This window comes from Hordeum vulgare, chromosome 2H (assembly GCF_904849725.1).
Source record: "Hordeum vulgare subsp. vulgare chromosome 2H, MorexV3_pseudomolecules_assembly, whole genome shotgun sequence".
In the NCBI taxonomy this organism is placed as follows: Eukaryota; Viridiplantae; Streptophyta; class Magnoliopsida; order Poales; family Poaceae; genus Hordeum; species Hordeum vulgare.
In genome coordinates, this window is record NC_058519.1 from 39,480,569 (window position 1) to 39,493,650 (window position 13,082).

Below are 13,082 nucleotides of genomic sequence, written 5' to 3' on the forward strand. Positions count from 1 at the left end.
CAGAGGCACGGACACGCATGCAGTTCATCGTCTGCCTTTTTGTTTTCTTCCGGGAGAACAATCCGCAATAAACTAGACTGAACACCCTGTACCCTGTCACGCACGCGCAAAAGTAGGAGCGCCCTCGTTTCTACCACGGCCCGGCCACGTCGGCGATAGATAGATAGTAATGAACCTGACGACGGATCGCTCCTGCTCCTGGTTGGCATGGCTGCGAGCTGCGACGTCGTGGAGGGGAGCAACGGCCAGCGGGGCGGAAACCAAACTCATAGAAAAGCATGGCATGTCGTGCATGCACGCACGCACGCACGCACAGGAACAAAAAGCCACGCTCGCCTCGCTTTACCACCCCACGCCCCTAAAAAAAAATCCCAGTCGTCGTTTTCAGTTGGTACCATTAGTGTTTGGAGTTGGAGTATGTAGTGTAGGAGTGCTAGTTTACATTACTGCCTGAAGCTGCTTCGGGCATCCATCCCTTCCTTCCTTCCTTCCCCCCATCTCGTCCTTGTCCTTGCCTTGCCTTCACTTGGCTTGCCCGCACCGCATGCGCCAGCCGCCACCGATCGTGCGTCGGTTGCTCTCTCCACATCCAGCGGAAAACTACGCCTCCCCCACCGCGCGCGCGCAGCCCCCGTCCCTCCTCAGCTCCTCCCTCCGTATCCCGAGGGGTGGGTGGTGCGGCGAGCCGAGGCGGGCTCAGCCTTCCCTTTTCGGCGGGGGGCAAGCAGCGGCTTGATCGGAGGGAGGGCGGCGGATTCGCCCGCGCGCGACGGCCGGCCATGGCGGGGATGGGCGCCGCGAGGTGCATGAACGCGGCGTGCGGCGCGCCCGCCCCGACGGCGGCCGGGGTGGGCGAGTGGCGGAAGGGCTGGCCGCTGCGATCCGGCGGCTTCGCCCTGCTCTGCGACAAGTGCGGGTACGCCTCCCTCCGCGCTTGCTCTGCTCTGTTCCGAATGGGATGGCTGGCTCGCTGGCCGGACGAATCGATTCGTCTCGACCCCCCCGCCTTTTCCTCCCGGGGAGAAGGGATGTTTTGTTCCTAGCCGCGGCTGGGCAATCTGTGGATTTCCTTTTTGCCTCGCGCCTGTACTAGTAGCACTCCTCAGAAAAGCGGGGTTGACTCCGCTGTAGCTTCCCTGGATATACCTACCTACCAGCGACATAGAACGGATGATAATCACTACTTACTACTTGCTCTTGTGTGGAGCTCGTGTCGAATTCAGATTTCGGGTAATCGTTCGGTCGCTCAGGGCCGACACAAAAGGTGCTTGCTTGCAGCAGCTTAATTGTGGGGGAATTGATCCTGTATGCCAGTATAAGCTTGTGCCTGCTGCTTGGTACCAAAAGTCATCTCTGTGCCTTGTATGGTTGACTCGGAGCCGGTGCTTGCCTGAGGAAACATTGTCTGCTGTATGGTATGGTTGACTCGGACCTGCTGCTTCCTTGGCACTGCCAGTAACTATTTGGTGCTGTCACACTGGAATTTCTCTTGCCGTTGGTTTTAGATGATGGCAGAAACATGTTTAATCTGGTATTTTAAGAAAAGTTTCCTGCAAAATAGTAGGATGTTACTGTTACCCTGTTACCATTTTACAGTTCAATTTTTTGGCCCTTTCGATTCTTACCGTGTCATTTCTATTGCACTCAGGTTGGCGTTCGAGCAGCTTGTCTTCTGCGACATATTCCACCAAAAGGAGTCTGGTTGGAGGGACTGTTCGTTTTGTGGCAAGGTAGAGATTGCGACACATGTTCTGAATTTCATGCAACTATAAATTGTTTGGCGACACTAATTCCAAGGGGCTCCGCTGTCTCAGCATCTCCATTGCGGTTGTGTTGCTTCGAAGAATTCCTTTGATCTACTCGATAGCGGAGGAGTTCAATGCATGAATTGCATGAAAAATCCAGGAGTTCAATCTGTGACTGTAAGTTTCTTTCTCGCTCGATCTGTATTTTTTTGACCTTTCCAAAATCTGATTGTTCGTTCCGCAGGTTTCATGTCAAGTGGCTCCAAAGCTTTTTTTATCTCCTCAAAATAACCAGAGACTCTTTGGTAAAAGCGATGAATTGTTGCCAGGTAGACCGTTGGAGTCACCGTCCCTTATGCTCGATTCCAGAAATGATGATATTGCTATTCTAACCAAGAGCAGTCATCCATTCTTGGTAAAAAACCTAGAACTCGGGCAAAGCAGTAACATTTTGAGGCAAAAGGAAACTGAAAATGGCGCGAGGCAGATTAAGTGGGAGCAACCAACACTCAGTATTTGTGACATGGGAAGGATGCCTTTCTTAATTAGGCCTCAGAGTGCATTAGAGTCTCCTCAATCCCAGTGTACACGAAGAGATGATAATAGAGATCCAGCAGCAGATAGCACAACAAGTGAATCAGTTTCAGAGGCATGCCTCAGTATGAGCTTGGGGATTGCTAATAATGGAAACAAGATGGAGGCCACTTCCACTATGGAAAGGCCTATGGTATCGCCAACAACACCATTTTCTGATGGAAGAGAACCTGCCACTGCATTATCCCCATTTCAGCATGCACAGAGGGCTCGGCATTTTCTCACCAGACCACCAAGGGTTGCCGATGGCGCTGCTTTTGACCCAATGAAAGATGGCTTTCCAAATCTTCGTGTTGCCAGACCACCTGCTGAAGGAAGGGGTCGCAATCAGTTACTTCCTCGTTATTGGCCAAGAATAACAGACCAAGAGCTGCAGCAAATTTCTGGAGAGTATCCTTAACATATATTTTCAACTCCTTGGCATCATTGATACTTAAATATGTTCTGTACCTTGTTTTTATTGTGGATATTGTGTTGTCTTCCTTGACTGTGTTCTTCTGGAAGTTCAAATTCAACCATCGTTCCACTGTTTGAGAAGGTTCTAAGCGCTAGTGATGCAGGCCGCATAGGACGACTTGTTCTTCCAAAAGCCTGTGCTGAGGTGATATGTCTCTTCTTTATGGCAACCCTTCTACTCTCTCTTCATAATTTTAGTATGCTGTTGCCAGACGTTTTGATTTCACTTTGCCATATAATTGTATGAATAAAAACTTTTATGCAAGGAGCACCATGAGCTCCCTGATGTTAGGATTTGGGGAATCACAGTTGCCTATGTTCAAGGGATTGATTGGAAATGAAAAATAAGCAAAAAACCTATTTTAACACATCATATGTAACACAGACAATAAGTCAAATCTAATTAGCATTCAGTCTCTTGCTGTTGTACTTGCATGCATTCTAATGGCGAAACATCATTATATTGGTGATACCCTGTTTCATGGGTGGAAAGTGGACAGCAAGCTGCTTGAACTATCCCCATAAAATATATAAGTTTTTCCCCTATAATCCTGAGTTGCTGAGGTATTCTATGTAGGCCTATTTCCCCCCAATCTCTCAGCCAGAAGGTCGTCCCTTGACAATTCAAGATGCAAAAGGCAAAGAATGGCATTTTCAATTTAGATTCTGGCCAAATAACAACAGCAGAATGTATGTCTTGGAGGGTGTTACGCCATGCATACAGTCCTTACAATTACAAGCTGGTGATACAGGTGATTTGCAACTAGTTTCTTGTATATGATAATAAGCATCGCTTGCTCTATTGCATCACGCACATGTTCATGGATTGAGCTTGGTTTTACATAGGGCTTCATTGATTTGAAGAAATTCCATAGGAATTTTGCAAGACTCTATTCTTTGTGGAAATTTTCAGCTTGTTTGCTTTGTAGAACTAGAAACCATGGAACCGTACCAATTTTTCCTATGGAATAATTCGCATGCAATTCCAAAGAAATTTTCCATTAGGTCCTACCTCGTGGAAATTCTCCTTTAGTGTCAACCCTTAAGAAAATTTCCTCTTTTTTCCCTGTGGTGCAACCAACAAGTAAGACGGCAATTCGGCAGTTTTGGCCGTGTCCATGCTTTGTACTCCCTCTGTCCCATAATATAAGAGCTTTTTTGACACTATAGGTTATACTCCCTCTGTTCCTAAATATAAGTCTTTTAAGAGATTTCACTAAGGGGCTACATACGGAGCAAAATGAATGAATCTACACTCTAAAATATGTCTATATACACCTGTATGTAGTCCCCTAGTGAAACTTCTAGAAAGACTTATATTTAGAAACGGAGGGAGTATATTCCCGAGTTCTCAATTCCTGTAGGATTCAACATATCATGACACCAATCCCTAATTTTTTCATATTCCTGTATTTCTAGAATTCTGTGAATCAAAAAGGTCCTATGTGAATCTTATTCTAACGGACATTTATGTTTACTTTGGCATTTTTGCTGGGAAAGCAACCAAAGCATAAAATTGTTCTTCAATAAGGAAACAAATTATGAATCTCCTTGAGCAGCTCCAACCATGCATTACCAGTTATGGAATGGACAAGTGCAAATGAGATATTTGACATGTTTGCATGGGGGTACCTTATTTTTGTTGTGTCCATACCACAATATTTCTGTTTCAAATGGTCATGTCCAGCATCAGCTCTTACATGATCCAGTAACCTTTTTTATCTTTACATGGTTTCCATGCTACATAAAGTGAATATGCTGCATACAATTATCGGCTTTTACCATGTTCATTGTATGTGATTTTAGTGGGAAGGTTTTTATATGTACTGGTGCTTTCCTTTGTCTACAGTGACTTTCAGTCGGATAGAACCTGGAGGTAAACTTGTTATGGGCTTCCGGAAGGCCACAAACACTGTCAATTTGCCAGTAAGTTTGAATTTCAAAGCAATTTTGCTGCAGATATATTGTTCCTGCAAATGTTTCAAAACAATCTTGTTCCCTATTCTGTGCCTCCAGCTTTACTTCAATATATTTATGTTACTTCTACACAGGACTCACAAATTTCAGCCATTGCAACTGGTTCCCTTCTCGGCGATTCATTCTTTTCTAATACAAATGAGAATCTATCAATAGTAAGTGGTTACTCAGGATTTCTTCAGTCAGTGAAGGGAGCTGCAGATCTCCAGCCAAGTTCTCTATTTGACCATCATGCTAACTCAGCTGATGGGGAGGTTAGTTGGCTTAAGACAGATAGATTTGGTGGCAGGCCAGATGAGGGGTCTTTGCAGTTCTTACACAAAAGAAGCCGCAATATTAGTTCCAAAAGCCGAAGGCTTTTAATGGATAACGAGGAGGCCCTAGAACTGAAGCTTTCCTGGGAAGAGGCTCAGGAGTTGTTGCGTCCTGCTCCATCTGCAAAACCAACAGTTGTGATGATCGAGGACTATGAATTTGAAGAATATGATGTAAGCTGGCTTCACTCTTCACGTTCCAGCACTTCAAGGCACCCTTTAGTGGAAGCCTAGCAAGGGAATTCTTTGTTCCCAGCAATGCTCTTCCATAACTGAACCTATTCTAACTTTACCACGTACATGCAGGAACCTCCTGTCTTTGCAAAGAGATCAATTTTCACCAGTCGTTCTACGGGGTAAGAAACTCAATGAACAACAAAAATATCATGGTACTCTAGTTTTCAACATGTCAGGAAATCATATGGAAGTTTATGTTCTTAGCTTCAGTTGTACCAAGTTGTGCAAATACCTGATTGTGTATATTTAGGGAACAAGACCAATGGATTCAGTGTGACGATTGCTCAAAATGGCGTCGTCTGCCTCTTAATGTCATTATTGCCTCCAAGTGGAGATGTGCTGACAACACATGGGATCCAAAAAGGTAATACTATTTCACATTTGTGATGGAACCTATTTTTATTCCGCTAAAAGAGAAGAATCTGTCAATTATGATGATCAGTAGGGTGTGTGATGATGGACTGCACACTGACAAGCTTAAGCTTTTGACTGATTCTGGTCTTGTCTAAACTGGCCCACAGCCATACCTGAGTAAAATATACTCCCTCCGTCCCAAAATAACTGTCTCAACTTTATACTAGCTCTAGTACAAAGTTGTACTAAGCTTGAGACAGTTATTTTGGGACGGAGGGAGTATACTGTTAATTAAACAAACTCTGTTTTCTCCTCTGACTGACAACCTGACAAATGACTTTTGGCTTTATATGTCTATTTGAATTTATTTATTTTGGAATCAGTCTATTTGAAAATGTATAGACTTTTTTACTCTTTGTGCTAAAAAACACTTTTTACTTTATTGCATAGGATATCTTGATTAGGTCTATGAAAAACTTAGTAGCATTGCGTATGTAATACTACTCATGAGCTATCTAATAGTCTAAAACTCAAAAATACTATCAGAATATTTTTTGATGTTATTCAGAATATTGTTTGCTATTACTTCTTCAGCCTTGAAACAATTCTCTATTGTTATCCCTGTGTTCATCACGATTTTCCTCAATGTGATATAACTCTAGTTATAATTACGTTGCTTTTACAGACATACCAGTGCAATAATGTTGTAGCCTCTCTTTGTTAGTGTTCCATATTATTTTCATCGTATTTCATAGTGCTTTCACATTCTGCTTAGCTGCTTGTGCTTAAATCAGTTGCTACAATATGCAGCTGTTCCTGCTCTGCACCTGAAGAATTAGCCCACAAGGAGTTACAAAGTATTCTCCAGCAGTACGAAGGTATGCATTATTTGCTGGCCCTGATAACAAGAGTACAGGATATCCCTGATAAAGAAAGGACATTTGGGCAGCTTCACCTTGTGAAAAGTAAAAATGAAAAAAAAATGGAAAGAGGGAACTTTTACACAAGACATCACCATTAAACAGAACCTAAAAGGCTAACTATTACTGCAGAGATCAGGAGGCGTAAGAGCAACTATTTCTTGAAGCAGAGCATCCCCGAAATGGACGCGTCGAGCCTTGACGCTTTGGCCACTGCCGCAGTCTTTGGGGATGTTGGGACCCAAGGTGCTGCTTCGGTTGCGACGACAACCAAGCACCCCCGGCACCGGCCCGGCTGCACTTGCATAGTGTGTATCCAGCCACCTAGCGGCAAGGGGCCGAAGCACAACCCGGCGTGCACTTGCAACGTCTGCATGACCGTCAGGCGACGTTTCAAGACGCTCATGATGAGGAAGAAGCAGCGACAGTCCGAGCGAGAGGAGGCCGAGGCGAGCAAGAGGATCGCTTGGGTGGGCAGGGACGAGCCCGAGGGGAGCAACCTGTCGCGGTCCCCCCAGACGGACTGCGACGTGATCATGTTCGACAAGGCCGAGGCGAACAAGGGCCACATAGACCTCAACTTCCATCCCGCCACCCGCGAGGAGGAGCAGCAGCAGCACGGCGGCCAGCCTCGGGTGAGCATGGTCAGCCTCCTCGAGGTCGCGAACCGCCCCCTGGAGAGCTACATGAAGCAGAACGGCCTCGTGAGCTTGGCGACAGAGCAGGGGAGCAGCTCCGGCACGGCCACGGCCGCCCCATCTCAACCCGCTCTGGTAGAGAGCGAAGAGCGGCCCTCCGACGAGGGGCGTGCCGTGCCGGTGGAGCAGGAGCGGGAGCCCATGGATAACATGGTTGTCGACGAGGCAGCCAGTGAGAACCAGTGCAACGCTGCCAGTGCCAGTGACATCGCTGCTACCTGACCTGAGCTTGTTGACCGTGGGCCTGTGTTAGTGGTGTGTAACTTGTTTACGTGTGTGTGTGTGTATGATCGGCTTACCCCCTTTTTCCCCAAGGAACAGCTGGTGCGTTTTGATGTGAAGATCAAAATGATAGGATTTCGTCGTGTTGGTGTAACATACGTGTACAGGGCTGTGCAACCTCGTTTGTACTACGTTGTGACCTCCGTGCTTGGTATGAAAGGCAGCTTGGTGGCTGGCTGGCTGGTGTTGTACCCCCACGCTCTTCATTTCGAAGTAGTATTTGATAAACAACATTTACATTTCAAAATAAAAGCAGGGGGTTCTGCAACGGCCAGAGACTTTAGTCTCTCACATAAAGCGATATGAAGCCTTACGTTACCAGTAATGATGTCGTTAGAGCTGCAGTTTTAAATAACTCATGTAGTTATTACCATTTAATGCCCTTAAAATGGAGGCCATGCACACAAGCCTGCCTTGACCTCTCAGGGTTAAGCATTCAGTGTATTCACACCTCATAAGCAACACTAAGCTCCCGGACTCGAGATGTAGGGTCTTTATCACTCCCGAGTGGGGCCTGAACTTGTACAACCGAGTGTTACAACTGTGCCGTACTATTGTCAAGTTCATCCCCTCGACATTTGGCATCCACCGTGTGGCTACGCATCCAGCAAATTCCAGCACAGTTGGAGTTCCAATCCTTTTTTGTCATAATGATGACACTCGGCGGGGAGATCCTTTTCGGTTCCCTTCGCTTCACCGCCAACGATCCGGTGTGGCTGTAGGATGCACCGCTGGATACCGATGCATTGCCCGCCCGGGGTGCATTGCACTTCAGCGCGGTGGCGCACGGATTCCTTATTTGACAGCCTTCGGTGTCGTACCTTCGGCACACCCTCGTCCTGCTGTGTTTCGTCGCAAGCGCTCTGGACGCTCGCGGCTGCAACACTGGATCAAGCATGCCGCGGCTCTTCAAGCCACTTCGGGACAAGTAGCCATGCTCGACTCAAATGAGCCCACTCTTAGCATGTTCCCTTCCTCGGACGCAACTCATTCAGCGGGTTCAACTGCGAGAGCAGCGGAGATCCTGATGAGAGAAACGACTAGGGAGGAGCTCCTAGTTTTTCCATGGGTAACTCCCGCAGATGCGACGGAGGCGATTGCCGCAATGCCGACTCCGACCTCTACGTCCCTCAACCGCTCAATGAGCAACAGCGGGAGGAACTTAGGTAGAGAAATGAGCACGCCCTTCTCACCCCCCATCATCGGGAACACCCCGGAGGAGATGGCCCTGGAGAACGCACGTCAAGCCACTCTAGCTGAGTGTGAGCGACTCGAGCGGCTCCAACAATCACTCGACGACCGTGTGATGTCTACTACACAACTTTATTCTTGTAGACTCGTGTTGGGCCTCCAAGCGCAGAGTTTTGTAGGATAGTAGCAATTTTCCCTCAAGTGGATGACCTAAGGTTTATCAATCCGTGGGAGGTGTAGTATGAAGATGGTCTCTCTCAAGCAACCCTGCAATCAAATACAAGAAATCTCTTGTGTCCCCAACACACCGAATACAATGGTAAATTGTATAGGTGAAGTAGTTCGGCAAAGAGATGGTGATACAAGTGCAATATGGATGATAGATATAGGTTTTTGTAATCTGTAAATATAAAAACTGCAAGGTAACAAGTGGCAAACAACGAGTAAAATGTTGTATTAATGCTTGGAAATAAGGCCTAGGGTACATACTTTCACTAGTGCCATCTCTCAACAATGCTAACATAGTTGGATCCCTCAACGTGCAACAAAGAATTACTCCAAAGTTCCTATCTAGTGGAGAAAAATAAGATGAAATTGGTGTAGGTAGTAGAACCACCTCAAAGTTATTCTTTCCGATCAATCTATTCAAGAATTCGTACTAAGATAACATCAAGCTATCCTTTCCGTTCAATATATTCAAGAGTTCGTACTAAGATAACATCAAGCTATCCTTTCCGTTCGATATATCTAAGAGTTCGTACTAGAATAACACCAATGATACATATCAATCGACCCTAATGTCACCTAGATACTCCAATGTCACCTCAAGTATCCGTGGGTAAATTATGCGACATGCATCAAACAATTTCAAAGCTATCATATTCAATCCAACACAAAGAACGTGCAAGGAGCACCCCAAGATCTCTATCGGAGAACATGGTATGAAAACGTGCAATCGACCCCTATGCATAGATCCCCAAGGTCACCGGAACCCATAAGTTTATGCCTCAACATATGTCAAGTGAATCAATAGAATACCCCAATGTCACTATGGGTATCCCACGCAAGACTTACATCAAGTGTTGTCATACCAATATGCTCAATTGAAAGCACAATTGCTCCCTAGGGTGGTTTTGATAATTGATCACAACATATGCATCATTTGACTAATGTGTTTTCCAAGTATATTTCAGAAAAGTTCAAAAGATGTTATGGCTTAAGGTTTATGTGGAGATGCTCCTAGATGCAAGAAAGGAATAATATTGGCTCAAGCTTCAAGCTAGAGGACTCTTCATTTTATATTTGTGAGAAATCACTTTTGAGTCCATAGGAAAGCCAATACTATTAAAAGGGGGTCAGGTAGTAAAATGAACTGATTGCTCAAATGCTCAAAATTTACCACCAAAACACTCAGACATTTCCCCCCACATATCCACTCTATCAAGTTGCACATTCACAAATTCAATGTCACCAACATTGCCACATCGGACCCACCGAGTTTGAACCTAAGACAGAACCCTAGCCATTCCCACCAAATCGGTGCAACCAAAACTGCATTGATTCTACCAAGTTCAGTGTGACCAACATTCTATTGCCAAGATACACAAAATCGGAATTTCTGAGTATGAGTATCGGTGCAACGAGTTTGGCCATCTGACTGTTAGTCACCTTTTCGGTGCCACCGAGTTCTATATATCGGTCTCATCGAGATTCAAAAGTTCACCACTTTAGTGCTAATCGGTACCACCGAGTTGTCCACTTTGGTGTCATCGAGTTTGCTCTTTTGTGTGAAACGGTTGGATTTTGGCTGTTGCCTATATATACCCATTCACCCACCCCTCATTCGTGGGAGAAGCACTCAGAACACACACTTCATTTCCAGGTCCATTTTCTGAGAGAGAACCACCTACTCATGTGTTGAGACCAAGATATTCCAATCCTATCATTTGAATCTTGATCTCTAGCCTCTCCAAACTGCTTTCCACCCAATCAACCTCTCCTACCCATGCATATTCTGTGTGAGAGAGATTTGTGTTGAGGAGACTATCTTTAGAAGCACAAGAGCAAGGAGTTCATTGATCTATCCCATCTATTACCTTTTGGAGGGTGGTGTCTCCTAGATTGGTTAGGTGTCGCTTGGGAGCCTCCTACTTCGTGTTGTGGAGTTGAACCAAGATGTTTGTAAGGGCAAGGAGATCGCTTACTTCGTGAAGATCTACCGTGAGTAAGGCTACTCCTCCGTGGACGGAAGCCGTGGTGGGATAGACAAGGCCGCTTCTTTGTGGACCCTCCGTGGGTGGAGCTCTCCGTGGACTCTCGCAGTCGTTACCATCCATGGGTTGAAGTTTCCACTAACATGGTCGTACGATAGCGCCACGTATCAGAACCATGCCAAAAATCACCGTGCCAACCTCATGCGTTTGATCTCCCTACCTTACTCCTCTACTTTACACTTGAATGTTTTACTTTCCGCTGCAATACTATTAGAACTGCATGTGTAGGGTGTACTTGACTTGTGATAACTTCCGTAGCTGCCTCTCAAGTAAAATTGGGAAAAGGCAAAAAATATATCATGTGAAGTAGTCTAATCACCCCCCCTCTAGACATACTTTTGATCCTACAAGTGGTATCAGAGCTTTGGTCTTCATTTCATTGGTTTAGCAACCTAGGAGAGTATGGCATCTAGTGAGGGAAATTATCATCGTAGAGGTCCTTACCTCGATGGCACTAATTTTGCTAGTTGGAAGCATAAAATGAAGATGCACATTCTTGGCTTTAATCCTCATGTTTGGGCTGTTATTCGTGTTGGTGTGCAAGGTAACTTCTTTGGAGAAGGGCATGAACCAGATCATGATGCGACAGCTGATGAACTGAAGATGTTGCAACTTAATGCTCAAGCCCGCGATATCATCTTCAACTGCCTTTGCCCCGAAGAATTCAACAAAATCAGTCGTCTTGAGAATGCAAAAGAGATTTGGGATACTTTGGTTGATATGCATGAAGGTAATGATTCTGTTAGAGAATCTAAGTTCGATGTGCTTCAAAGTCAACTTGACAAGTTCAAGATGAAGGATGGTGAAGGAGTCGCTGAAATGTACTCTAGGCTAGCTCTCATCACCAATGAGATTGCCGGCTTAGGAAGCGAAGAGATGACCGACAAATTCATCATCAAGAAGATACTTAGAGCTCTTGATGGCAAGTATGACACAGTGTGCACATTGATCCAAATGATGCCAAATTACAAAGATCTCAAGCCAACTGAAGTCATTGGTAGGATTGTTGCTCATGAAATGTCACTCAAAGACAAAGATGAGCTGCACAACAAGTCAAGTGGTGCTTATAAAGCTTCATGTGATGCTCCCGCTACTTCAAAAGACAATCTTGTCATTGATGAAGAGATAAGCCTCATGGTCAGAAAATTCAATAAGTTCTACAAGAGTAGAGGCAAAGATAGAAGCTCAAGTTCATGACATGATGAGAAGCGTTCGTCCAATCGTGACCGAAACTGCTACAATTTTGGGAAACCCGGACACCACTCAAATGAGTGCTCGGCTCCCTACAAAAGAATAGAAGAGTCACCTCGAAGATGAAGCTCAAGAGATGAGTCACCTTGTGGAGAGAGAAGGAGTAGAGAAGATCACTATGAACGAAGACACTCACGGAGAGGCAAGGAATCGAAGAAGAAGGACAAATACACCAAGAGCAGTTCAAGAAGAAGACATCAAGCTCATGTTGGTGAATGGGTTTCTGGCTCCGTATCTGATCACCACTCCGAGAGAAGCTATCACTCCCACTCCGACTATAGTCAAGATGAAGGTGTTGCCGGCATTGCACTTGTTTCCTCCAACTCCTACGACTTATTTGATTCACCAAATGAGGGAGTCAGAAACTGCTTCATGGCTAAAGGCCCCAAGGTATCACACCCCGAGTATCTTAATTTCAGTAGTGATGAGGGTGACTTGTTAGGAGAAGATGACTTTCTTCTAGATAAAACTAGTGATTGCACTAAAAAAGAACTTGCTAATTATCATGCTAGTCAAGAGAAATCGAATGATGACGATAAGAAAGTGATTGAATGACTAACTCAGGAATTAAAAACTCTTAAGTTAGCTCATGAGACTACTCTAGAAGATCATAGAGAGCTTGCAAGAACCCATGAGAAGCTACGCTTCGAGAAGCTCAACTTGGAGCAAGAGCATGAGTTCTTAAAAGCAATCAATGATGACCTTCGAAAGAAGAGTTCTTCTTATCTAGCTAAACGATTACTCTTGTCTAATTTTGTTCCACAAGTTAAGCCTAAGAACACTAGTAACA

General features: G+C 45.2%; 1 protein-coding gene across 1 annotated transcript; it reads left to right on the forward strand.

Annotated features, from left to right (window-relative positions):
* The first annotated feature begins 429 nt into the window (after nucleotides 1–429).
* On the forward strand, nucleotides 430–7,768 carry LOC123424709 (B3 domain-containing protein Os07g0679700). Its single transcript, XM_045108376.1, has 12 exons — nucleotides 430–916; nucleotides 1,649–1,730; nucleotides 1,815–1,922; nucleotides 1,990–2,729; nucleotides 2,844–2,940; nucleotides 3,373–3,547; nucleotides 4,645–4,721; nucleotides 4,847–5,260; nucleotides 5,393–5,442; nucleotides 5,574–5,687; nucleotides 6,488–6,555; nucleotides 6,730–7,768. The coding sequence occupies exons 1-12, from the start codon at nucleotides 780–782 to the stop codon at nucleotides 7,515–7,517; spliced, it is 2,850 nt and encodes a 949-aa protein (XP_044964311.1). The 5' UTR covers nucleotides 430–779; the 3' UTR covers nucleotides 7,518–7,768.
* The last annotated feature ends 5,314 nt before the right edge of the window (nucleotides 7,769–13,082 follow it).